The 26,042-nt window shown below is 40.8% G+C and overlaps 1 protein-coding gene across 11 annotated transcripts in view; it reads left to right on the top strand.

Annotated features, from left to right (window-relative positions):
• Positions 1-26,042, top strand: part of KYNU (kynureninase) — a 461,407-nt gene that overhangs the window by 110,337 nt on the left and 325,028 nt on the right. For 2 of the 11 annotated variants that reach the window (XM_033945484.1, XM_033945489.1), the window contains 2 exons: positions 20,625-20,704; positions 20,834-20,930. The exons of 7 other annotated variants lie outside the window; for them this stretch is intronic. In XM_033945484.1, the coding sequence (XP_033801375.1) occupies positions 20,847-20,930 (84 nt within the window). In that variant the 5' untranslated portion in view covers positions 20,625-20,704; positions 20,834-20,846. Of the gene's footprint in view, positions 1-20,624; positions 20,705-20,833; positions 20,931-26,042 lie in introns of those variants that run through there. 2 more of the 11 variants (XM_033945483.1, XM_033945485.1) reach the window with 1 other exon arrangement.

The raw sequence follows: 26,042 nt of genomic DNA, 5'->3' as shown, positions 1-26,042 counted from the left end.
TTGAACAAAATGGCTGTCCAAGCTTACCAAGATATCTGTGCTAAATAGCAGTCATTTCAATCCAATGGAGTACATATTCATCCAGCAGAGGTTATTGGCATTATTGTTATGCTCAGATATTCAATGCCAAGCAGTGGAGTAGTGAGAGGGTGGAGGGTATGGGCCACCCTGGATGCTGTCATTGCGGGGGCACTGGCACCTTCCCTTCTCTCTGCCTACCCACCTACCTCTTCAAATGATCACAGGCAGCGAGCCGCATCTCTAAGCTGCTGCTTGCACAGGCCTCAGCCCACCCTCTGACATCACTTCCTGGTTGCGGGACCAGGAAGTGATATCAGAGGGAGAGCTGAGGCTGGCATGAGCAGAAGTTTAGAGATGCTGCTCATTGCTAGCGATTAATTTGAAGAGGTATGCTGGGAGCATGCAGTGGGAAGGAATTCAGGGGAGGGAGTACACAGCAAGGTGATGACACGCACCACCATCCCAAGTGCCTCCTTCCCTCGTTATGCCACATATCCCAAAACATGTCTGGGCACTGACATTGAATATCCAGGTTTATGCAGCAATATTGGGCACTTAACTATCTAAGCCAGGGGTGCCCAACACGTCGATCGCGATCGACAGGTCGCTCGCTCAGGCGACCCCCAGTCGATCGCAGAGCGGGTTCCGTTTTTCCCTTCTCTTTTTTCCCCTCCTGACTGGCCTGCTCCTGAATTCTGCTGCTGCCTCCGCTGCTCAACATTTAAAAAAAAAAAAAAAACCGGCTTGGAGAATTTATGCTCCGGGGGCTAACGTGTTCTTGTACCGGCTTCCCTTCTCTTCCCTCTGAAACCGGAAGTTATGTCCGGGGGGGGGGGAGAGAGAAGGGAAGCCAGCACGCACATGTTAGAGCCCCATTCGCGGGCTAAAGCGGGAGACAGGTCAGTGTGAAGCTTGCGATTTGTTCTTCTTGCTGCCAGGTCCTGCCTACTTTCTGTTTCCTCAAAGGCAGGACCCGGCAGCATTTTTTCCAATAGGTCGATCTTGGGCCGATCAGCCTTCCTCTCCCCGACATCAATTCTGCTGTCGGAGAGGAAGTTCTGGCCAGCGGAACTTCCTCTCCGACGGCAAAATTGACGTCGGGGAGAGGAATGCTGGTGGGCCTGAAGCAAGCAGAGCTTGGCCGGCGGCGGGCGGCTTTAGGGGCCTGTTATCTGATGGCAGCGGCAGTGGCAGTGGCTTGGGGGAGGGCAGGGAGGGAGAAAGAGGGCAGGCAGGGAGACAGAAGGAAAGAAGAGAAACAGAAAAAAAGAAAGGGGGCATGAAGAGAGAAAGAAAGAGAGGGCAGGGAGAGAAGAAGAGAACGGGGGGGGGGGGAATGAGGTCAGGAGGAGAGGAAGCATACAGGCTAAAAGAAGGGAAGAAAGATTGGATGCACAGTCAGAAGAAGAAAGTGCAACCAGAGACTCATGAAATCACCAGACAAGGTAGGAAAAATGATTTTATTTTAAATTTAGTGATCAAAATGTGTCTGAATTTATATCTGCTCTCTATATTTTACAATATGGTCCCCTTTTACTAAACCGCAATAGAGGTTTTTAGCACAGGGAGCCTATGAGCGTTGAGAGCAGCGCTGGGCATTCAGCGCAGCTCCCTGCGCTAAAAACTGCTATCGTGGTTTAGTAAAAAGGGAGGGGGTGGGTATTTGTCTATTTTTGTATGGTTGTTACTGAGGTGACAGTGCATAGAGTCATCTGCTTTGACCTCTTTGAAAAAACCACGGAATAGGAATGATAATTAACAATTCTATGCGTACAGTGTGCGTTGTGTTTTTTTAAAATTTTATTGTTGGTAGATCATTTTGACTTGGTCATTTTAAAAGTAGCTCGCAAGCCCAAAAAGTGTGGGCACCCCTGATCTAAGCAAAATCAGATAAAGATGGGACCGAATTTTATGTGGTCTGATTTCTGCAAACTCTGCTCCCAGACCATCCACTAAATAGACGGTTTTCATTGTAGTGGTTAGTGCTGCTCTTCACTGGTACTAATTGGTTTAGTGCCGCTGGTTGTCAGCGGATAGCCCCACACAAGCAATTTAACCAGTCAGGAGCCTCTCCTGGCAGGTCATATTGATTTGCATAGTGCCACAAATGTTGTTTTTTTTTAAGTTTCTGTAGTGATGACATTTTTAGAAGCAGTTCAGATCCAGAATAAAAATGTACTTAAGATCCTGAGATCTACAAACTCGTATAACTTTGCAAACATCAAAAAAATTGCAGTGAAAAGTCTGCATTAGATTTTGAACAATATCTGACATTAAGGGGATAATTTTAGTAAAGGATATCCATACTGTCTCACCTGTCACACGAAGGTGAACTCTTACTTTCATGGCCTTTGGGGTTGTGAGAGTATTCAGAGCTTTTGGGGTCCTTGGCTTCCTTTCTTTATGGTCTCCTATGGGTTTCTGTTCCTGTCTCTGTATATCACATGTTGTTCGCTCATTTTTCTCTGTTTTCTGTGTATACCTCTGCTGAGAAACTGTTTTTGAGCAAATGTTATATTCTGGGGAAAATTCTGCCTGTCTGATCTGGGGGGGAGAGGGGCTGGGGGATTGGGGGGGGTGTTCTGGGGGGGGTCTGTTTTGGGGGGGTTTGGGGGTTAGGAGCTCTTTGTAACCTGAGAGGACATCAGAGTCCAGTCCTCTTGGGGGGGGGAGCCTTGTCTCTTTTTTTTTTTTTTAATTTGAATTCTTGTCTACTGTTTGAAATTGTTGCTGTATGGTTTGTTTCTTAATAAAAAAAAAAAACAGATTTCAATGTCAATTATGCCTATTTTATAAAGGCAATAGCTATGTACATTTGCCTTTTAAAATTAGGCTTCTGGATCTATTCCCAATTGCTCCAAGGCAAGTGCAACTATATGCACGTAATCTATGAAGGTACAAATGTAGGGGGAAGTGTATTATGCTGCTTTAAGGGATTGGGACTTTTTATACTGCCTTTTTGTAGTTTTACAACCACACTGAAAGTGGTTTACGTGCATGTACAGTACTTCCCCGATATTCGCGGTGGTTCCATTCCAGGAACCCCTGTGAATCTTGAAAAACCACGAATATGGTTTTTAGCAGGGGAGACGGGAGAGGGCAGCCGGAGAGAGCAGCCGGAGTGCCGGCGAGTGAAGGAAATCACTCGCGGTATGCTCTGACCACCTCTTCCTGATTGGTGAGGCCTGACTTTAGTGCAGGAAGAGGCGGTCGGAGCATACCGCAAGTGATTTCCTTCACTTGCCGGCGCTCCGGCTGCTCTCTCCTGCCTCTCTGACTGCCCTCTCCTATCCAGTCATTCGCGGTCGGAAAATACCACGAATGACCCGGGGGAGCACTGTCTTCAAGCATTTCCCTATCCGTCCTGGTGGACTTACAATCTATCTAAGTGGAGGATTGGCTATTCTGCGCATTAAGGCTCTAGCGCACCTTTGTAAAAGGAGCCCCATATTTTTGATCCTAAACAACTCAATAGGATTCTTAAATAAAAGCTTCAATGTTAAATTCTTATCAGATTCAAACACAAATGAAACCAAAAGTGATGCACGGGTTTGTATCATTTCTCGAGATGTTTTCAAAAAGTCTGATGTTTAAACTAAATGGAGAAATTGCTTTGCTTCAGCTCCTTCCATAGACACCACTACCGCTGACATCCCATCTTGTTGTTTTTTTTTATTGTAAATAATAGATTTTATTTATTGGTAGTACAGAATCTTGAGATAGTTTCAATATAGGTGACAAATAGTTCTTGAACAATTCTCTGGAATACATTAAATCCATTTTAGGAAGATTTGAGAACCTAAGATTGCAAGCTGTCATATGGTTTTCCACTTGCTCCAATTTATAATACATATGTATCTACAACATATTTCATTGTTTTCACTTGTATTTCTATCTGACCCCGACCTTGAAAAATTTTCTTCTATCTTCCTAGTCTTCTCTGAAGCCTATCCCACAGCTATATCAATCTTATTTACCTGTGCAACTGTTGATTCCACAGACTTTTCTATCTGGTCCATTCTATTACCAACTGTCATATAGAATCTAGGGTAATCCCTGTTGTTGCTCCAACAGCACTTTGATACACAGCTTCGATACACAGTTCCAGATAATAAACTTATAGCTGGAGACTCAGACAATCCAAGAACTCCCTGTTGAACTTTAGTTGGCAGTTCTGCTCCTATATCTGACTCCGCAAGACAGATTGCTCCATTTCAAACCACCCTCAGGGTTTGCTAGTAACCACCAGGAGCACACTCGTAATTCAACCCAGCGTTACCTTCTCAGTGTAAGCCACTCCTGTGGGTGTCAACGAGCTGCAGGCCACCGGCTGTGGGGGAAGCATTCAAGCAGGTGGTCTCAGCAAGACACTCTCTTCAGGCATTGCCAGCCTTCTTAGAAACAACTCCAAATTGAAGAATTAATACCTGACCTGGCATAGAAATGTTTGGTAAAAGACAGATCTCTCTTTTCCATCCCATCTGGGCATTCTCAAAGCACAAAAACAAAGTAAATGGGTTTAATTGTTTTATGAAAAACAAGAGGTAAGTAGTCCCACATAGATGTTACAGTATTTGAGTCTAGAAACAAAGAAAGATAGTATCAAATAGTATAACGTATCATGATCAAGAAGGTATCTTGTCCACCGCAGATGGACAGTAAAAAAAAAATCTCAGCTTAAACTAGAGACTTGCAGTAGAAATGATAATTGGGAACTTAGGGAAATTCTTGTAGCTCCACTGGCTGATCTTTACAATGCTTCTCTAAAGTTGGGAGTACCAGGGGACTAGAGAAGGGTGGATGGGGTGAAAGTAAAGAAGAGGCAGGGAATACAGGGCAGTAAGTGTGAGTTCTGTGGTAAGTAAATTAATGGAAACACTTAAAAACAGAGAATAGTGAAGTTTCTGGAATTCAAAGGATTACAGGGTCTGAGGCAGCATCGATTCACTAGAGGCAGATATCAGGCAAAATTGATTAATTTATTTGACCGGATAACCAGAGAATTGACTAGAGGGAGAGTGCTAGATGTAGATTTTTAGCAAAGCCTTTGACACTGTTCCACACAGGCATCTAATAAATAAACTGAATGCCCTCAGTATGAGCTCCAAAGTGATGGACTGGGTCAGGAAGTGGTTGAGTAGAAGGTGACAGAGGGTAATGGTCAATAGAGACCACTCTGAGAAAAGGAATGTTGCTAGTGAGGAAAATCAGGGTTCATTTCTTGGGCCTGTTCTCTTTAACATTTTTGTAGACAGTGATGCTGAAGGGTTGTCTGATAAGATTTGCCTCTTTATAGATGATACAAAAATCTGCAATAAAATAGATACCCCTGATGTGTATAACATGAGGAATGACCTAGCAAAGCTTGAGGAATGAACCAGAATTTAATAGCTAAGACCGAATGCTAAGAAATTCAAGGTCATGCATTTGGGCTACAAAAACCCAAAGGGACATGGAAGAGCAGTGGAACCTGGGTGTGATAGTATGTGATGGCCAAATAGGTAGGAAAGGTGATGCTGAAAGCTAGAAAGATGCTTGGGTGAATAGGTAGAGGAATGGCCAGTAGAGGGGGTGGGGGGGGGAAGATATATTGATGCCCCTGTGCAAGACTCTGGTGAGACTTCATTTAGAATATTGCGTACAATTCTTCAAAAAGATATAAAAGGGATAGATTCCGTACGAATGTAAGGAAGTTCTTCTTCACTCAGAGAGTGATAGAAAACTGGAACGCTCTTCCGGAGTCTGTCATGGGGATCATACGCAGGTAGGGCTAGTCTCAGTTAGGGCGCTGGCCTTTGACCAAGGGCCGCCGCGTGAGCGGGCTGCTGGGCACGATGGACCACTGGTCTGATCCAACAGCGGCAATTCTTATGTTTTTACTGGAGCCTACCCAAGACAGCTAATGATGCCTAAGTCATACCATGGCTATCCTCTGCCCCTACCTATGCCCACTTTTGAGGTAGGCAGTACTGGGTGCCGCTAGACGCCGTACTGAATTCCACATACAACAATAAATTAAGTTTGTTTAAAAAAAAAAATCTTCACTTAAGCAATTTAATTGAAAACATTATTGTTAAAATGCCAAAGTGAATTTAGTAATTTGGATCTGTGCAAGGAATTCATCAAGGTGCTTTTAAGGGCTCTTTTTATCAAGCCGCGCTAGCGGGGTTAACACGCGTGATGTTTTATCACGCGTTAACCCCCACGCTGGCCTAAAAACTACCGCCTGCTCAAGGGAGGCGGTAGCGGCTAGCATGGCCGGCGGTTTAGCATGGCTTGATAAAAGGAGCCCTAGGTGTCTAGCAGCACCTCACCTAGGCATCATTTATAAAATTTCCCGCATTATGTATACTTTGGTAGAAACATGGAAGAAGGGAGAGATAAGTGTTTAAATTCCTATGTGGTATAACTATGCATGAGCTGAGTTCAAAGGTTATAAAAGTAGAATCCTTTCAGATCTGCTGCAGATAGTGCGGACCTGCCCCAATTTTTTTTTTTTTTTAATTCTTTATTCATTTCTTAATCTTACAAGTGTACAAATAATAAAACATTTAAAATTAAATACATCACTTGAATTTCTTTCTAGAATAATATCAAATAAATAAATTTATTCCCTCCCCACCCACCCTTTTCTTTAGCAATTAATCCAAAATATACAAAAATAAATATTCTTTTCTATTGATTAAACCTACAGTAAAATTTTAATTCACCCTCCTTCCCCCCTTTTGCAAATATACTTTCAATAGAAAATGGTATCTTCTCATTACAGTAAGTTGTCAATGGCCCCCAGATCTTTTTAAATTTATTATAATATCCTTTTTGAATAGCAATTATGCTTTCCATTTTATAAATGTGACATAACGGATTCCACCAGAAGGTATAATTTAATCTACTGCAGTTTTTCCAATTACTTGTGATATTTTGAATGGCGACCCCAGTCATAATCAATAAAAGTTTATTGTTGTTTGATGAAATCTGACTCCTTGTTCTCATTGATGCACCGATTTTTTTTAAAAAAATATAATTTATATTCTGCATATCCTGCAATTCTATGCGAATTGCAAATTATTCAGGTACTCAAGCATTTTTCCCTAACTGTCCTGGTGGGCTCCCACTCTCTCTAATGTACCTGGCACAACAGAAATTTATTTATAATTGGAGAACTGTTGCTTCCCTTGGCTTGAATCATGAGCTAGAATGGCCCACAGTGTTAGGGAGCAAACACACATCCAATCAGGAACTTTGAGCCTGATCCAATCAGAAACTTTATGCTCAAAAGCACTGCTACTGGCTGAGAGATAATCACATGACAAACTTAAAAAAAATATATATCACTGCATAGTTCCTGCTGACATGCTGAGAATTGGAGTTCCTGGGACGGTTTCAGCCAAATGATAAGTATGAAATTTTGAGTTTATTATTATGAAGAGTCATCTAGAACTTTTACATGACTTTGCACAACAAGAAATGACTAAGAGATATCACGTCAGTGTGTTTTTAGTTTCTCCTACGTGGTGTTCTCCCTGAAGACGAACATGAAACCCAGCTTGGGTCAGAGGGCAGTGAAAGATTAATAATAATAATAATAATTTTATTCTTGTATACCGCCATACCCAATAAGTTCTAAGCGGTTCACATCCGTTAATTAAGATCCGCGATGACACACGGATTTACAAAATTTTAACAAAGTTACAGGCAACGAAGAGGAGAGTGTGGGAACGCTTTAACAGAGATTAAGCAGAGGTTCAAGCAATAAAGAAGGTAGGGTTGGAAGGTATGAGATAACGAGAGAGAGACCAAGTGGGGGGAGGGGGGGAAGAGGGGGAGAAGAAGGAGCGGGGTGAGAGTGGGAAAGGGGAGAAGCAGGGGGAAGGGGGTTAGATTAGACTTGATTGCAAGCATGACTATGTTATTTTAAAATGACACTGGACAGCACTTTATCACACAAGCACTTTATATGGATTAATTTTATACAGTTCATGATACATGATAGTTAAACGCTGGACAGGAGAGTATCAAGAAAAACAAATATGTTTCTGACAGCACTTTAAAACAACCATATAGGTAATTGGAATACCAGCAATTTTTTTTGAGTAACATCCAACCATTTCACACTATGCTTTATGGAAGGCAGGGAACAATAAAGTGCAATGATGGTCCCAAAACTATCATGGTCTGAACTGCATTAGCAATGATCTGGTGGTGGCACTGAGCACTTTATTTTTATTTATTTATTTATATCAGCAAAGTAGTTATTTGGTCATGAATTGAATATTTAACATAAGAAAATTGTATTTTGAATGAAAGTGGCACTATTAGTTGAAAAATTGGAATTAGAGTGTCGATAAGTACAAATAATAGTTGCCATAGGAGGTTTGTTTAAAGAAATGAAGGATCACAAGGAGTAGAGCAGGATTTAAACCCACAACCTCAGGGTGCCAAAGCTGTAGTGCTAACCACTGCACCACACACTCCCACAGAAAAATGTACTGCACCACACAGAAAAATATAATTATGGGCTCCTTTTACGAAGGCGCGTTAGGGCCTTAACGCACGGAATAGCGCGTGCTAAAATCCCACGCGCGCTAGCTGCTACTGCCTCCTCTTTAGCAGGCGGTAGTTTTTCAGCTAGCATGTGCTATAGCACACGCTAATCCGGTGCGTGCGCTAAAAACGCTAGCGCACCTTCGTAAAAGGAGCCCTATATTTTGATAACAGTTGAAGCACAATAGCCTTTAAAAAATGTTAAACCACAACTGGCCCAATGAATCATTTATAAACTCTTGTTAGCCAGTACACAATCTTGCCAAACAGTCTTTAACAGCTGAGAGGGATATGACCCTAAATTACCTGAGCACCTGGCAGTTTCATTTCAGTCCCCATTGCCAATGGAATTAATCTACTTTGAAATACAAGAGAAAGAAAGTCATGCTAAAAGTAACCGACATGTGTAAGTAGCAGTATTTACAATTGTGGACTGAGTACTTGTGTAAATAGTGATTTCATAGAGTCACTATTCACACACATGAATATAGAGACATAAAAACATAGGCGTCAATATTCAAAGCAATATAGGTAGACAGAAGGGAAACGCTAGTTGTGCAGTTAGTGATACTCATGCAAATTATAAATGTTCCTTTGACTGTATTTTGTTTCAAGGTATTAGAACCAGAGGGAATACCATAGTTTGTACTGATTTTATATTTTTTTTTGTAACCAAACTTTGATTGCCCATTTTTATCTGCAACTTTTATTTCTATCTTCCAAATTGGCTCCCATGTATAAGAAAATGGGTTATAATAATAATAACTTTTTATTTTTCTATACCGCCAACACCCAAAAAGTTCTAGGCGGTTCACAAAATAAAAAGGACTGAACATTCCAGTGATGATACAAAGCACATAGAAAGGGCAATAATGAAAAATACAGTATGAAACCATGACAGTCATCAATCAAGTAAAAATTTTTTTGAATAAATAAGTTTTAACCAGTTTTCTAAAGGTGCAATAAGAAGCAGATTGTTGAATCAGACCATTTAACCATACTTGAACTTTATCTGCTTGATAAGCCAAAGAGCGATCAAAATACTTTTTATAATGGCAATTTTTGGAATTAGGAAAAGTGAATAAACCAGTGTACCGAGATCTTGGAGAGAACGAGAGCCAGAAGGCCTTGAGCATGCGCTGATGCTCAAGGCCCAGCCCAGGAAAGAGGCGGGATCTTTCCTTAACTGACACCGACATGCAGCAGATGGGGTAAGGAGCTTGTTTGGGTGGGTGGGCAGGCAGATGCCGCTTCCAGAAAGGGGGTGCGATGCGGTTCTCGAAGGGGGGGGGCGTTCGCGGGCCGGGGGTGCGATAATGGTTTGAGTGGGGGGGGTGATGGAGCATCGCCGTTAGCCTCGGGGGGGGGGGGAAGGGGAACAAATCAAAACGAGTTTCCCTTATTTCCTATGGGGAAACTCGCTTTGATATACGAGCAATTTGGTTTACGAGCATGCTTCTGGAACGAATTATGCTTGTAAACCAAGGTTCCACTGTATGTGTTTGTTATTTAAAAAACCTACAAAAGTAGAGATGTTTTGGTAGATGACACTTCGTAATATAATGATGCAACAAATCCCCAAAAATGCAAAATCAGTCTCTGAAAGCTGAAAGTACAAGTATTCAGACACACACATACTGCATATCTTCTAAAAGCACCCATAGTATTCTGCAGAGTTTTCTATTGATTATATGCTACATCATACAAGGGATATTACATTAGTAATAAGGCTCCTGAGGCAGGCCATATTGGCCAAAGCATGTGTGTGTCGAGTCATCGCACAGATTTTTCTCAATTGTGAAATAAAATTGCACACCAAAATCACTGAACATTTCCACTGTGGTTTGTTTGTCCACTTGTAGCTACACTACTGCAAAGAGCTTGGCAATGTTAATAAATAGGTGCTAAAAACTAATTAATAATGTTAATTGAAAGTCTTAAATATTTGTGAGCACATCTCATGCGTTATTTTATAAAGCGTATCTGAGAAGGGGGTGTGGCCAGAAGGTATCGGGGAATTCCAAAAAAGGTGAATGTGGGTTTACAGAATTCACCCAAAAGGCACCAAAGCTGGAAGCTGGCATCATTTACACCTACTTTTAGCAGACATAAGTATAATGGCCAAAAGTTAAGTACCAGACCCGTTGCTATTCTATAAAGGGCACACATTTTTTTATAACACTCAATTATTTCAGTGCCAAATTTTCTATGCCATTTATTGGATTTCTTCCACATTGTGTAACCATATGTTTTCATTTTGGATGCCTGCAAATTAACTGCAATTTTCAATATATGGCAGCAATTGTGTATAGAACTACAGGGTGACTGTCGCTTTATGTTTTTTTATATGGAACAAAATTAACACATGATAGACATGATGGAAACAAATGTGGCATGCATGAGAACATAAAGGGACTGATTCTATATAGGGCGCCTAACTTAGGCCCCCTTTTATCAAGCTGCATAAAGGTTTTGGGTTTTTTTTAAAATCACAGATCACTGCGGTAAAAGCTCTGATGCTCATAGGAATTCTATGAAAACTGCTTAGTTCTGTATGTACGTTTTTTAGTGGTACAGTATACCCCCGCGAATTCGCAGTCCACAATTTGCGGACTCAGTAATTTGCGGGTTTTTCCACAACCTACAATATGCCCAGTCACAGATACCAGCTGCCCTCAGCCGGTGTGCACAGCTCTTCACGGGTTTTTCCACAACCTACAACGCGCCCAGTCATAGGTACCAGCTGCCCTCAACAGGTGTGCAATCTGCAGTGAGCACAGCTCCTCCCCCTTCCAGCAAACAGTCGCGTGAGTACAACCGCTGTCCTGCTTTGCCGGAAATAGGAAGCAACCTCGGAAGAGGTCGGGACCCCAGAGTAGGGCATGATGCTCAGGAGTGCAGAGAGAGGGGAGACATGATCGAGACATTCAAGTATCTCACAGGCCGCATCGAAGCGGAGGAAGATATCTTCTTCTTTTTCAAGGGTCCCACGGCAACAAGAGGGCATCCGTGGAAAATCAGGGGCGGGAAACTGCGTGGCGACACCAGGAAATTCTTTTTCACTGAAAGGGTGGTTGATCGCTGGAATAGTCTTCCACTTCAGGTGATTGAGGCCAGCAGCATGCCTGATTTTAAGGCCAAATGGGATCAACACGTGGGATCTATTCACAGGGTAAAGGTAGGGGAGGGTAACTAGGGTGGGCAGACTTGATGGGCCGTGGCCCTTATCTGCCGTCTAGTTCTATGTTTCTATGTAGGCAAGTTTACAGTAGTCGCTGTTTTTTGAAATTCACGGGGGCTACAGGAACGTTTTTTTTAGTCTTCACATGTTGAGGAAAGTGAGATCCTGTTTCCGCCAACAACATTTTCCTGTCCTTGTACAATCAATCATTCTTTCCAGACTGGACTATTGTAATTCCATTTATATAAGTGTAACCAATAAAAATCTTCAAAGACTTCAGCGGATCCAGAACACTGCGGCTAGGTTGACCTTCGCAAAAAACAAATTCAACCATGTTTCCCCGCTTCTGTCAAAACTTCACTGGCTTCCGGTGATTTCTAGGATTCACTTTAAATGAACCTGCCTAATTTTCAAGATCCTGGAATTATTCGAGACCTGACACTACCAGATCTGCCCACAAACTCAAATTATCTTTCCTCTTGTTAAAAGGCGTCATGTATGCAAGCAAATTAGGGAAATCCCTTTTCTTCGAATTCACTGAGCTTTGGAATAACCTCCCTGCCCCGCTGCGGAACCTAGGCTCATTCCAATTATTCCGAAAGCATCTGAAAACCTGGCTTTTCTTTAAAACATAAAGCTAGCTATTTAAAATGTAAAGCTAGCTATCCTCTTCATAACCTCTAATTTCTTATTATGTCCTTCCCTCATTTATTGAATTTACCTGTAAACCGTGTCAAGCTCTATCTTTATGAAGATGATGCGGTATACAAACTTAAGGTTTAGTTTAGTTTAGTATACCAAATCCTGAAAAAAATTATAGGAAACTAGCATAAAACTAAATTGGTGCACCCATATTTGGGTGCAACCATTTATGCCAGCTGAATGACAAGCATAACTGGGCATGCCTAAATATGCCATGCAATGTGTGGAATTTACAATAGTCTATAAGATGTGCATGCCAGCTAGAGCCATGTACAGTACATGTCCCTCCCATGATCTGCCTATGTGTTTGCCTCCATGCAATAAAGCACTGAAGTCCTTTTACAAACTGGTGGCAAAAGTGACCTTAGAAAGCCCTTAGCAAAGGGTCTTTCATGTGCGCTAAGGCCACTTTTACCATGTCCGGAAAATGGCTGATTTTTCCCATTTTCCAAATGAATGGTCATGTGCTAAACCCCCCCCCCAAAAAAAAACAACTTACCACATTAGCCCCTACCACTACCTATTTTGAAGGCAGCAGGGGCTCCTGCTCAAGCTCCACACTAATCAATAATCAATTAGCACGCAGAAATGCCTTATGCGCTAACTGATTAGCGCAGTCATTTCCCCTCTCTACCCCCAAACATGCCCCCTTCGAAGTAAATTTTTTAAAAATATTAACATGTGCATACGCACCAATTGTCAAGTTTACCGTAGAACTCCAGCAAATATCCTGCAGTAAGGCCCTCTTTTACTAAGGTGTGCTAAGTGTTTTAGCGCACGCTAAATCAATGCATGCGCTAACCGCCAATGTGTCCATAGGATAACATGCACGTGTTGGTGTTTAGCACGCGCTAAAAATCATAGCGTACCTTAGTAAAAGAGGGGGGTAAGTGTTTTTAATCTTGGTAAGCATGTGCTAACACTTACTGCAGTTTAGTAAAAATTCCTAAGGCACGTACATACGACCATAGAGACTGGTACATAGAGCAATTACATGTATAAGTGCCAATTTTCTCAGCCACTTACACATACAAAGCACGTGTAAAAGCAGGCGCCCAGTTATGTAATTACCGTGGCTGTTTTTGTACCTTGAGCTCATCAAACATAATAAATCCAAGATATTTCTTCTGTTTGATGCAGATAGGTTTATCTCTCCTTTAAACAAATAAAATACACACATCTCCCCTCCCCCCAACACATATGTTTAGTAACACTTTACTAGGATTACCAGATTTTACGTATGTAAAATACGGACCCAGAGACCCATCCCAAGGCCTGCCAGGTTCCATCCATCCCTGCCCCGTTATGCCCTGCCACCCTCAGCCTGCTCGTCGGTCCCGACGTGATCTGCTTTTCAAAACCTTTGAAAAGCTGTATGGACGCCCGGACATGCACTCTAAAAAGAGGACATATACGGGTAAGTCCAGACATCTGGTAACCCTATACTTTACTTCTTTCTGCGTCCCTGTCTTCATTTAAACTCTCATATCCTTTTACAGTGTCTAAAAGCTGTTTGTATAAATAAATGATTTTTTACTGATAAAAAAATGTGGATAGATAAAATGTAGATGACCTTTGGCATAATCATGACCCTGCTGTAATTAATTTATGATAATGACTTCCTATTAAAATTCCAATTTCTATAAAGTAACCTTGATGTCCAATATCCATTTACCTGCAAATGATCTATGTCAGCAAATAAACAGGAAAGTTCTATAATTGCATCAAATGTGAATTCAGACTAGTTTAGCTATGAAGCCACATTTCCAAACTAATCTATGGGGTTCATAATAAAAAAAAATATATAAACATCCAAAAAGCATTCTAAATCAGCACCTGGACGTCCAAGTGCTGAATCAAAACCAACTTTCTGTACGTTGTCGCCGGGCCGCACCCAAGCGGGAGTAGCCGAAAGAGCCCAGAGCACACGGTGCTGACCAAGTGGATTATCAGTACTAATTGGAGTTGGTGGATCAAGTAAAAAAAAAAACAAAAACCCAACAAAAAACAGTTTTGCTTCCAACACAAATTATTTTATTCCAATCGGAACTTCAGCTTTCCACAACCCACGATTGCATTCATAGTTCAAAAAGAAAAGTAAACTTGTATTTCCCAGTTATAGTCCAAAAATGACTCTTCTCTCTCTCTCTCAAGGCAATAGTCTATAGATTCCAAACTACTTATCAAAATGCTTTCCTGAAGTTTGATATAGTCTCTTGCTGGCAATCACTTCTGGCAGCTCTAGACTGGATCGGGCCTCTGAACTCCTTGGTTGCAGAGCTCAGGGCCGTAGGGACCTCCTCCCACAATGACCTTTGGCTGTGGTCCCTCCCAACTAGGACCCACAATCCAGTCTATGGAAAAACTCCAAAAGGAAAAAGGTCTCCAAACTATTGCTAAGGCTGGGCAGTGACAGGCAAGCAAATGTGCTCCATGCATATTCATTAGGGCTATCCTGTGAAAAGCCAGGTTTTCAGATGTTTGCGGAAAACTTGGAGAGAGCTCAAGTTCCGAAGAGGGGAGATAAGGTTGTTCCAGAGCTCAGTGATTTTGAAGTGGAGGGAGGTCCCTAGCTTTCCTGTGTGGGAAATGCCTTTTAGCGAGGGGAAGGATAGTTTTAATTTGTGGGAGGATCTGGTGGTATTAGGGTTTGAGGAATTCCAAGAAAGAGGGATAAAGGGAGGGAGGATACCATATAGGATTTTGAAAGTTAAACAGGCGCATTTATAGTGGACCTTGGCGATTATTGGAAGCCAATGGAGCTTGGCCAGGAGCGGGGAGACATGGTCAAATTTACTTTTAGCGAAGATGAGCTTGGCCACGCCATTCTGAATCCGTTGGAGTCTGTGGAGGTTTTTCTTAGTTAGGCTTAAGTAGATAGAGTTGCAATAGTCCAATCTGGAGAGGATGATGGATTGGACAAGGAGGGTAAAATGTTTTTGATGGAAGCAGGATCTATCTTTCCTCAGCATGTGAAGGCTGAAAAAGCATTTTTTTTTACCAAGGATTGGAGGTGGTCATTGAAGGACAATGTGGAATCAATGATGATGCCCAAGACCTTGCTCGAGAACTCAAGCTGCAGAGAGGAGCCAGAGGGTAGTGGGATGGAGGTGGGTAGGTGATCTAGTTTTGGACCGAGCCAAAGAAGTCTTGTTTTGGACTCATTCAATTTCATTTGCACAGTGTGGGCCCAGGATTGTAGGTTCATTATACAAGAGGATATGTTCTTAGACAGGTTGGTGAGGTTCGAATCGGTCTTATATTGACAGAAGCACTGAAAATGTTGAAAACAGCTCCAGCATACGTTAGATCAATATTTATATGTAATAATATCTGAACATGACTTCACACCTGTTGCCAAAAATCATAAACTTTTAGGACAAAAAACAACAATATATGATCTAACATACCCTTGTGGCAACAAAAGGACCAGTGCAATGCAGAAACATTCAGGGTTGAACTTTTTCAATTTAACAGGGGTCCATATCACTTGTCGGATTTTGAAAAATAATGATTGTTTCATAGAAGCAGATTGACAGAATCATGGCATGTGCATGTAGAGTGTGCAAGGAAGAAGAAAGGCCGAGGGAAGAAGGAGGAGGTGATTCCTGTATGCGGCTTAACTACAAATCTGCTTTGCTGAGCTTATTCTATGATTTGACGTATTTTTGGGCATTAATTCATCTTATGAAACTTTGTCTAACTACCTGGACTCCTGATGGTAGCATATTTTCTGAAAGACAGCCCATGTCGTGACCAATGCATATTTAGATGATATCTTATATATGCTATGTTGGTTGCCATTAAAGTGTGGTTCGTTTGAAGACCTGGCTCACCCTGCTTCTTCTTTTGGACTCCTTGGGATTTGTGCAGAGCAGATTTTCTCTGTGCTCCCCATATATTTGCATGTTATATGCAGTACATGAAGAAAAATCTTTAATTTATTCAAGTTTTATTTCTGTTTTCATTGTTATTCAGATTTTAAGCTTTTCAGGCAACTGTTAGATCTCCATCTATTGTTCTGTCTTAAATATTTTATTTGATTTATATTGTTTTCTTGAACAATGGCACGTGTGCTATGTAAAATAATAATATTTAAGAGCTTGGTAGACTCTGATTTGGAATTTAAAAATTCTCTCTCGCATTAATAGTCTATTTACCTAAATACATTATCACAATAATGCATTCTTAATGCCCAATTTATTAATTAATAATGTTCATTTATTAATAACACAAATTAATTCTGATTAATATGATATCCAGCCAAAACACAGCTTAGCACACAAAAAGGGCTCAGTGTAAGAAAAACAGTAATGAGGTATATTGCATGCACATTTAGTGGAAATCAGATTATTATAATGTATAAATAAACATGGCTGCTGTAAATTTCACAAGCTACATTATTCTCGGAGCATTAACTACACCTCACTCTTTGGGAATAGTGCATGCTTTTACATAAAATGACTTGCTGGCGGCATTTAACTCTGGACGGCATTTCCTCATATATTTTTTTTTAATTTTGGCATTCTTTTTACAAAAAAGGCTCCTGAGGAAGGGTATTCTATCTGAAAGTGGGCTCAGTTGAGCTGGGCAACCTGGGCAAAAGTAATGCCAGGAAATTAAATGTGAATACGCAGGTGCCAATCTATGGAATCTTGAGAATGCACAAGGAAAATTCTGAGATAAGTACCATCTAATACGCCAGTTTTGAGCATTTAATTTTGAGAAATTGGTAGCAATATGAGCCTGTTTTGAATTTTTTTTTTTTTTTTAATATCACTGTTACTTTTTGTGTGTTGCATTTTATAATTTATTCAACATGGTGTACGCCCATGATGGTGCATAGATAGTAGGGCTTGAAAAAAGAGCCCGCTTAGACCATTTAAGCCTGGAACTCTGGTTTTTCCAGTGTCCCGTTACAGTACTATTTAGAAACAGTAAGGTCCTGGTTGCTGCCCATCTTTCTTAATTGTTTCACAGGGATTCTTGCTTTTTGACAATTACTTTGATATACCCTGCGGGTTTTTCGCATAGAGTGAAATTACATGAAATGAAAACAGAACAAGATGAAAATGTTGGAAAGACCAGGATGTAGTGAGTTAGGCCTGACCTGGCTCCAGAAGAAACATAATGGATATACAGCCTTCGTGAGAGAGGGAAGAGCTGACGAGAGGTGTGCATTGAGGAGACATGGAGGGGCATTTTTGATGGGCCATCTAAGTCTGAGTTTGGACATTTTGGGAAAGATGTACAGAAATCCAGTCGAGAATGTCCATTCTCAAAACAGCAAAAAGTCTATTTTTGTTGTTGTTAAAAATGACCTATGTAGACATTTTGGTCCTTTATATGTCTATCTCTTTTGGCCATTCTCAAATATACATATGTCCACATGAAAAACACACAAAAGAAAGTTTTTCAGACCTCAAAGCAGACAACATTTTGTTCACAGAGAACTGAGCACAGCAGAGAGGCACTCTAGGAGGTACTGCAGTAACTCACATTTCAAAAGTCCCAGGCACTTGTGTCACTATAAACTGCTTACATTGTTTGGTGAGCTCTCCAAAACCTATCCAAAATTTACTGTACCCACCTGTACACCAAAACAATAGCCCTTATGCCTGCAGGTGTCATCTTAAATTAGGCTCAGTAGGTTTTGGAGGGCTCACCATACAATATAAGCAAGATATGGTGATATTTGCACCTGCAACTTTTAATGTGAAATTCACTGCAGTAACCCTTAAGAATAACCCACTGGTCTTTGAACTCAAATGTCTTTGTTAACATCTGAAGCTGCTTGGGCTGAAAACTTTTCAGCACCCACTTGTAATACAAACTAAAATGTGCTTGTGCTTTTTTTTTTTTTTTTCCATCTTTGGGTGGTGGGAAGGGGGGTCTGTGACCACTGGGGAAGTAAAGGAAGGCCATGCCTTAATCCCTCCAGTGGTCATCTGGTCAGTTTGGGCACTTTTTTTTAGCATTTAGACACTTTTAAAACAGGTCTAGTTCCAAATGTCTAAAAAAAAAAAAAAAAGCCCAGGATCTTTTGTTAAAGGTTTGGTTATGCCTGAGGAGCATCCAATTCCTCCAATTCCTAAGCCTACCCTAAGCCCACCCAAAACACGCCTTTAACATGCCCTGTTAAGATTTGGATGCACTGGAGACAAAACCAGAAAGACATCTAGAAAGTCTATTTTGAGAATGCCACTTGGATTTTTGACTAGTAAGACATCCGGTGTCAGGTCAAAAGCGTGCTGGGACAAAGACGCGCGCAGACAATTGAGCGCAGCGCAGAGGCGCGCGCCGAAGAAAATTGCTGTTTTTAGGGCTCCGACGGGGAGGCGTGGGGGGAACCCCCCACTTTACTTAATACAGATCGCGCCGCGTTGTGGGGGCGTTGTGGGGGGTTTGGGGGGTTGTAAACCCCCACATTTTACTGAAAACTTCACTTTTTCCCTGTTTTTAGGGAAAAAGTTAAAGTTTACAGTAAAATGTGGGGGGTTACAACCCCCCAAACCCCCCACAATGCCGGCGCGATTTGTATTAAGTAAACTGGGGGTGATCCCCAACAAAATCCCCCGTCGGAGCCCCTAAAAACAGTAATTTTCTTCGGCGCGCGCCTCCGTCTTGCGCTCAGTTGTCGGCGCGCGCCTTTGTCTTCCGCGTTGTTGTCTATGAACCAAGACATCCAAGTACCGGTTTATGCTGTCTTTTGGACGTCTATCTTTTTTGAAAATAAACCGAACAGTATATGTTTATAACTAGCTGGACATGGAGGAAGGGAAAGAGTATGGGCTAATTAGAATACATATGATACCTGTGCCCTCCAAAGGCACATGGTTAGCAACTGGGAACATTCATCCCTTAGAATTTTGTTTGTGCCTTGATTAATGCCCATATAACAGTGTTTCTCAACTTGGTCATGGAGTACCCCGTTGCCAGTCAGGTTTTCGGGATATCCACAATGAAGATGCATACACCTGATTTGCATACTTTGCCACCAGTATATGTAAACTTCTGTTATGCATCTTCATTGTGGATATCCTGAAAACCTGACTGGCAAGAGGGTCCGAGCTGAGGAACACTGCCATATAAGACTGCAACAGCCTGGATTCTATATGTGGCGCTCAAAATTGTTCATGGAAATTTGCACATACTCCCAATTTGAGCAAGCAATTGAATTGTTTAATGAGCCAATTAGTACCAATAATTGGGCACTAGAAATCAATTATTGGTGCTAATTAGCAACAATTTAGATTTTTGCGCTCTTCTTGCTAAGTGCTATTCTAAAAAGATGTGTGCGCAAAATCTTTTACTGTGCAACTGAAAAGGGGGCATGGCCAAGGAAGAAGTATGGGTAGGGTCAAGGGCGATCACTAAAAAAGCACACCTTATTACAGAATTTGAGGGATCCGTATCTACTTTATGCCCAAGGATTTAAATCAGGTACTGTAAATCCGAAGGCCCTGATTCTACCAACCACACCTTAGCGTGCCTACACTGTAGGCATGCAGCTGCGCAGTTGTCAATCAACTGCTAGGCGCACATTGTAGAACAGGGCCCATAGTTTCATATAGGTGCCTTAAATGTAGGCCAGCCTTTCAAAGGCCTACATTTAAAGACACCAGTCTTATAACCTACAGAGATGCATAGCAGCGCATACAGACGTGTAAGGCAACTTCAAGCACAAACCATGCCTCCACCTGCCTTATACGTACATACACATCACTATGTACCTCCATAGGCGCAAGACCAGTTTCTTAGAATGATGCGTCTAATTTTTTCAGTGAAGACTGTGATTGGTCAGTTAGGTGGCGGTAACACTCTATACAGATTCAGGGCCTAAGTATGGATCCCGGCATCTCGCACCATTCTATAATGTCGCCCAACTCAAAATGTCATTTATAGAACAACAGTCAATAATCAAATTTGGGTGCCATTTACATAATCTAGTTCTAAATTCTTAACCTGTCTGTTAAGTGGACAAATATTGCTGCTAAATGCTATCTTTATTCTTTGAATTAAATTTTGGCCATTAACCCCCCTTCTTCTATGAAACTGTGCTAACTCTATGAGCATTAGGAGCAGCGCGGGCTATCCAGTGTGGCTCCCCACGCTAGAAACTGCTAAGTTTAATGTCTTTTTTTCTTTCTTTTTTTTGTTTTTTTTTTAATTGAAGCATGGAAAATAAAAAGGTATACATTTATCAGCAATTCCAAAATTCACCTTGAAAATCAAGCCCAAAATAAAAAGCTCCAGGTAAATTAGAGCTGTTTTCATTTTGGGTCTAATTTACTACAACGCTTTTCTCCCTTTCTGTGTCTGAGAAATCAACTTAGTAATTTTATTTATTTTAAAATTTTTCTTTCCTGCCTAACACCTAAGCAGGTTACAACTGAGCATGCATAATTCATCAACAGTCGAACAGTATCCACATCATCCCTCTCTTCTCAGTAACTCAACCGTAGAATCCATGTACAAACAGGTGAGTTTTAAGTAATCCCATGAACTGGTCAGTATTTTTACATAGTTGGAATTTGTGCTAAAGCTTGAACAAGCAAGCAACACAGCTCGTCTTCAAAAGTGTGAAATAATCTCCCTTGCTCAGCTTGTACTGTGAATGCCTTTGCAAACACTTTAATGGGAGGGTGAGGTGCAGTAAGCAGAAAGATACACTTCAGTGGAGCAGGGAAACAAAGTCTTCAATCTGTCAGTCGTATTTCAGAGATGCGGTACTGTAACCTTACAACAGAAAGCAGGTACTGAGGGAGTACTGTGCTGCACTTTATGTCTTTCTAGGCCTAAAGGTAAATAATTAAATTGAATGCTTAGAAGCTCTGAAACATTTGATTTGTTAAATACTTCCCAGAATCTAAAAGGAAAAACATGTCAGCAGTTAAATGATGAATCATGCAAAATTATGGCTGGTGTGCCGAGCTTCACAATCTCTACATTTCAAGCCTATATTTAAAATGAATATATTGCTTTCTTCCAATCTGTATATTAACAAGATTTATTTTTTCGTTTTACGAGAATATGCACCTTCTCCAACTTTAAATTCCATACTGAAATAGTCACTGACTAATGCCCCATACATATAAGTAAACATTTTAACTGAAAGTACTGTATTGGGATTTGATGTGGAGAGCATCTTTTTATTTTATAGACTGTCTTTTGCTGTACGCCACCAGGGGATCCAGAGCTTTGATATGATCCACATACATGACAAGAAAAGATAATGTTTCTTTAGAGTAATTCATCACTTTCTCTGTGATAGAATACTTTGCTTTTCTAAGAGAACAGAAAAATGAAACATACTTTTCAGTCAAGTCTCTAAAACATGTTAATATTTTTTTAAAAATATAAAAACAAAGTTATTTTCTCTCACTTTACAGTTTAATAATATATTGGTCCACAAATATAATTTTCAGGTTTTTCTTTTTAAATTTATTTTAGCATTTATATACCACTTAGCCTAAATGGTTTACATTCAGTTACTCAAGCATTTTCCATATCCGTCCTGGTGGGCTCACACTCTACCTAATGTACTTGGGACAAATGGGGGGATTAAGTGACTTGGCCAGGGTCAAAAGGAGCAACATGGGACTTGAACCCACAACCTCAGGGTGCTGAGGCTGTAGCTCTAACCACTGTGCCACATACTCCCCTTTAACTTTCTTTTATGTATGAGAGAGACAATTGTTAATATCATCTACAGACTGACCTGCCTGGGCAGTAGATTTGTGCAGAAACTGCATCGTCTTCCTAAGGTAAAATACCTATAATTTCCCATTGAAACTTACGCCAAATAAACCCCCTCTTTTACTATGGTGTGCTAGCCGATTTAGCACGCGCTAAATGCGAATGTGTCCATAGAATATAATGGTTGCGTTAGCGTTTAGCACGCGCTAATATTTAGTGCAGGGGTGTCCAACCTTTTGGCTTCCCTGGGCCGCATTGGTAAAAAAAAAATGTTTCTGGGGCTCCACAAATGTGCAAACACTGCAGCGAGACAGATGAGGGAGCTGGCAAGACGGTAAACACCCGGGGGCAGCAGAGGAAAGCACTGCATTGCCTTCGACCGGGGCCACACAAAATACTTCACTGGGCCGCAGATTAGACACCCCTGATTTAGTGCATGCTCAATCAGCTAGCACACCTTAGTAAAGTATATAAACACACTGGCTTGTTAGTGTGTAAAAAAGAACTAGAAGAAGAGCTATATACAATTTACATGTATAAATATCAGCATTTTAAAGTGTATCTTGAATAAATATAAAACATTCAATTTTAGACAGCTAGATTTACATGTGTAAATCTGCACATTCTTCAAATACTGTAAATGGCACCTAAAATTATGCACATACATTGATGAGTGTAGCCAATGTATGCCCACAGCTAATGCTGGATTTTATTAAATTGTAGAATTGAATCAACGTCGGAGCATTTACCTTATAGGCCCACGGTAAGAAGCTCTTCCATGGTTGAGCATGGGTATTGGACGCCTGCGCACTCATAAAGCTGCAGTTGCCAATTAAGCTGCTAGCTTTCACTCAAGGTGTGAAAAATAACAAAACATGAAAAATGACGTAAGGTTTTACCAAAATATAATAATTATTTATTTATTAGTTATTATTTATATTTTTTCATTATGAAACTCAAAAGAATAAAGCATAATTGCTTGCGTTAACAGTTGCGGTAGTGGGAGGTCGTTATAGTTGCCAAAATGCTGGCCTTCTGATAACGAGCTCAACTCAATTTTTCGCAACACCCCATTATATACCTTTGGCTCAGTGTGACATCATTGGCTTGTCAGCCAATCAAAACTAACAAAGGTGGTGTTAAAAGTTAGACAGAAAATTCCTCTTATATGTTTAAAAGTTTCAGAAATCATATTCGTGTTGTTTACATTCATTTCTGAATATACATTTTACATTTTATAACATATCCAATATTCCTTGTATCCTTGTCACAAAGGTATATTAAGAGAATTATTTGTTAAAAGGGTGCTGAAATATTCTCAGCCTGCCTGTCATTCCTAAAGGAAAAGAAGGCTCTCCCTGAGCTGACAGTTTCAAATTTCATTGATCTTCACACAGAAGCCTTATCCTGGAGGAGAAGGAGGGGCTGTTTTTCCCCCTTTCTGTGCTAGAGACTGCCAATTATTTCCAGATATTGTGCCCTTTGAATTTCTTTAGGTTGCACATATATATAATATGTTTTTTCAAAACCCATTCTTTTGTTCAATACACAGTCATACACATAATCACTCCAGGGGCCCCTTCATCCATTCATTCATAGCTTGGTCATTCATATTTCATAAATGTTATATCTCAGTTTAGGATACGTAATCCAATATGTTCTTCCTACCCAGCCTAAGGCACATCTGGTATCAATTAAAACCACGTTGCTAAAAGCGGGAAACCTGAACAAAGACAGAGACAGAAAATCATTGACACAAAATGGAGTCCAAGACACAGAAGATACAGAAAAAACAGAGAACAAAATGGAGTCCATGTATATCCTGATTTCCTTTATGATCTAGCCTAATAGCAAAGTACATAAAAAGAATATTATTATACTTTCCCTTAATATTAATCTGTAGTGTGTTTTTCTGGCCTTGACTACATCCATAATCAGATTTTTATTCACCCTTTTTCATACGCTTCTATTGGGCGTGGCCTTAACTGACACACATGCTTGTATCTAACTAGAGTTACCCAGAATCATACGAAAAACAGGCCCTTTTGTAGAAAAATTCCACAAAAATACTGCACCATCATGTCCTGACATCCATTCCATTACCGTCCCATAGACATCACCCCCTACTGGCCACGAGCCACTACTGCTCATGGTTTAATTCCTAATTGGCCTAATCAGTGCTGATAATTGGCAATTAACATCTCACAATTAATGCTAATTGGGACTAATTAAAAGTTATATGCACAACTTGGAAAGCACTATTCTGTAAAAGTTTACACCAGTTGCAGAGTGCAAGTTTTAAAACGGGCCATGGCTAGGAACAGATTGGGAGAGGATTGGGGAATTCCTAAAAGTTAAGTACATTATTAGAGAATACCCCCGATGTGTGCACAACTAGAGAAGGACATGGAGACAAATTTGTCCCCGTCCCCACAGGAACACAATTTCCCCATCCCATCCCCCATGAGTTTTGTCACTGTTGCTGTCCCTGCCCCATCCCTATAAGCTCTGGCTTAACCATACAAGCCTTGAGCACTTATGATTTTAAAGTGTTTGAGGCTTGTGCAGATGACGGGACAGGAAAATGAGTTCCCATGGGGAGAGGGAAAAATTTGTCTCCCTGTCATTCTCTATGCATAACTTAGGGGCAGGCATTTAGGTCTGGTTTTAGCTGGCCCAAATGCCTTTGCGTAAGTTATGCATTGCACAGCTTTGCTAAGTGGGATTCTATGAAAGGCCCTGGTGGGGAAAGCCACCAAACAACCCATTCAGAGTGCTGCTGCTGTTTTTAGAGGCCTCGGAGCAGAGGTATGTCAGTCTCGCAGTGGTAGGGTTAGTGGGGTTCTGCTGCACAGGGGGATGGGAGGGAGGGATAGAAAGATGCTGCACAAGGGGATGGGTGAGAGGGGAAGAAAGATGCTTCACATGGGGGAGGGGCATAGGAGGAGGAGAAAGGAAAGAGGAAGAATTGGGGTGGAGGAAAGGAAGGAAGATATGATTGTTGTACATGAAAAAATAAGACATCCCTGAAAATAAGCCCTAGTGCATTTTTTTTTACCCAAAATTAATATAAGACACTATCTTATTTTCAGGGAAACACAGATAGTGGTTTATGTCTGTTTTTACTGTAATCTGCTTAGGCTTTAAGCGGAATTGAAATTTTAAAAATAAAAAATAAATAAAATAAATAATTCCTAAGGTGGTCGCGGGGATGAGGCGGTGACGTGGACAAAGTTTTTTTTTCCCCCCGTGTTATTCTCTAATCTGCATCATATAGCTATAGTTCATGTTCTCCTTTCACACATGCATCACTTTGTACTTGCTCACATTAAACATCATATGCCATTTTGATGCACAGTTTCCCAGTCTCACTAAGTCATCTTGCAATTTTTCACAATCCTCTTGTGATCCTCTTGTGATTTAAAAACTTTGAACAACTTTGTGTCATCAGCAAATTTAATTATATCACCGGTTATTCCCATCTCTAGATCATTTATAAATATTAAAAGCAGTGGTCCCAGCACAGACCCCTGGGGAATCTCCCTATTTACTCTTCTCCATTGAGAATATTGATCATTTAAACCTACTCTCTGTTTTCTGTCTTTCAACCAGTTCTTAATCCATAATAGGACATTACCTCTTATCCCATGACTTTCTAATTTCCTTAGAAGTCTTACATGAGGTAATTTGTCAAATGTCTTTTGAAAATCCAAATATACGATATCAACCAACTCACCTTTATCCACGTGTTCATTCACCCATTCAAAGAAATGCTGTAGATTGGTGAGGTTGGCTTTTTCTCATTAATCCATGCTTATGTATGGGGGCGAAGGATGAGACAAGAAGTTTAGTAGTCAACATCTCTTCCATGCGGCTTACTCTATCTCAGATGGAA

The sequence above is a fragment of the Geotrypetes seraphini genome, chromosome 5, assembly GCF_902459505.1.
Source record: "Geotrypetes seraphini chromosome 5, aGeoSer1.1, whole genome shotgun sequence".
NCBI lineage: Eukaryota > Metazoa > Chordata > Amphibia > Gymnophiona > Dermophiidae > Geotrypetes > Geotrypetes seraphini.
The sequence above is the reverse complement of the archived record's forward strand: the minus strand, read 5'-3'. Positions and strand labels throughout refer to the sequence as shown.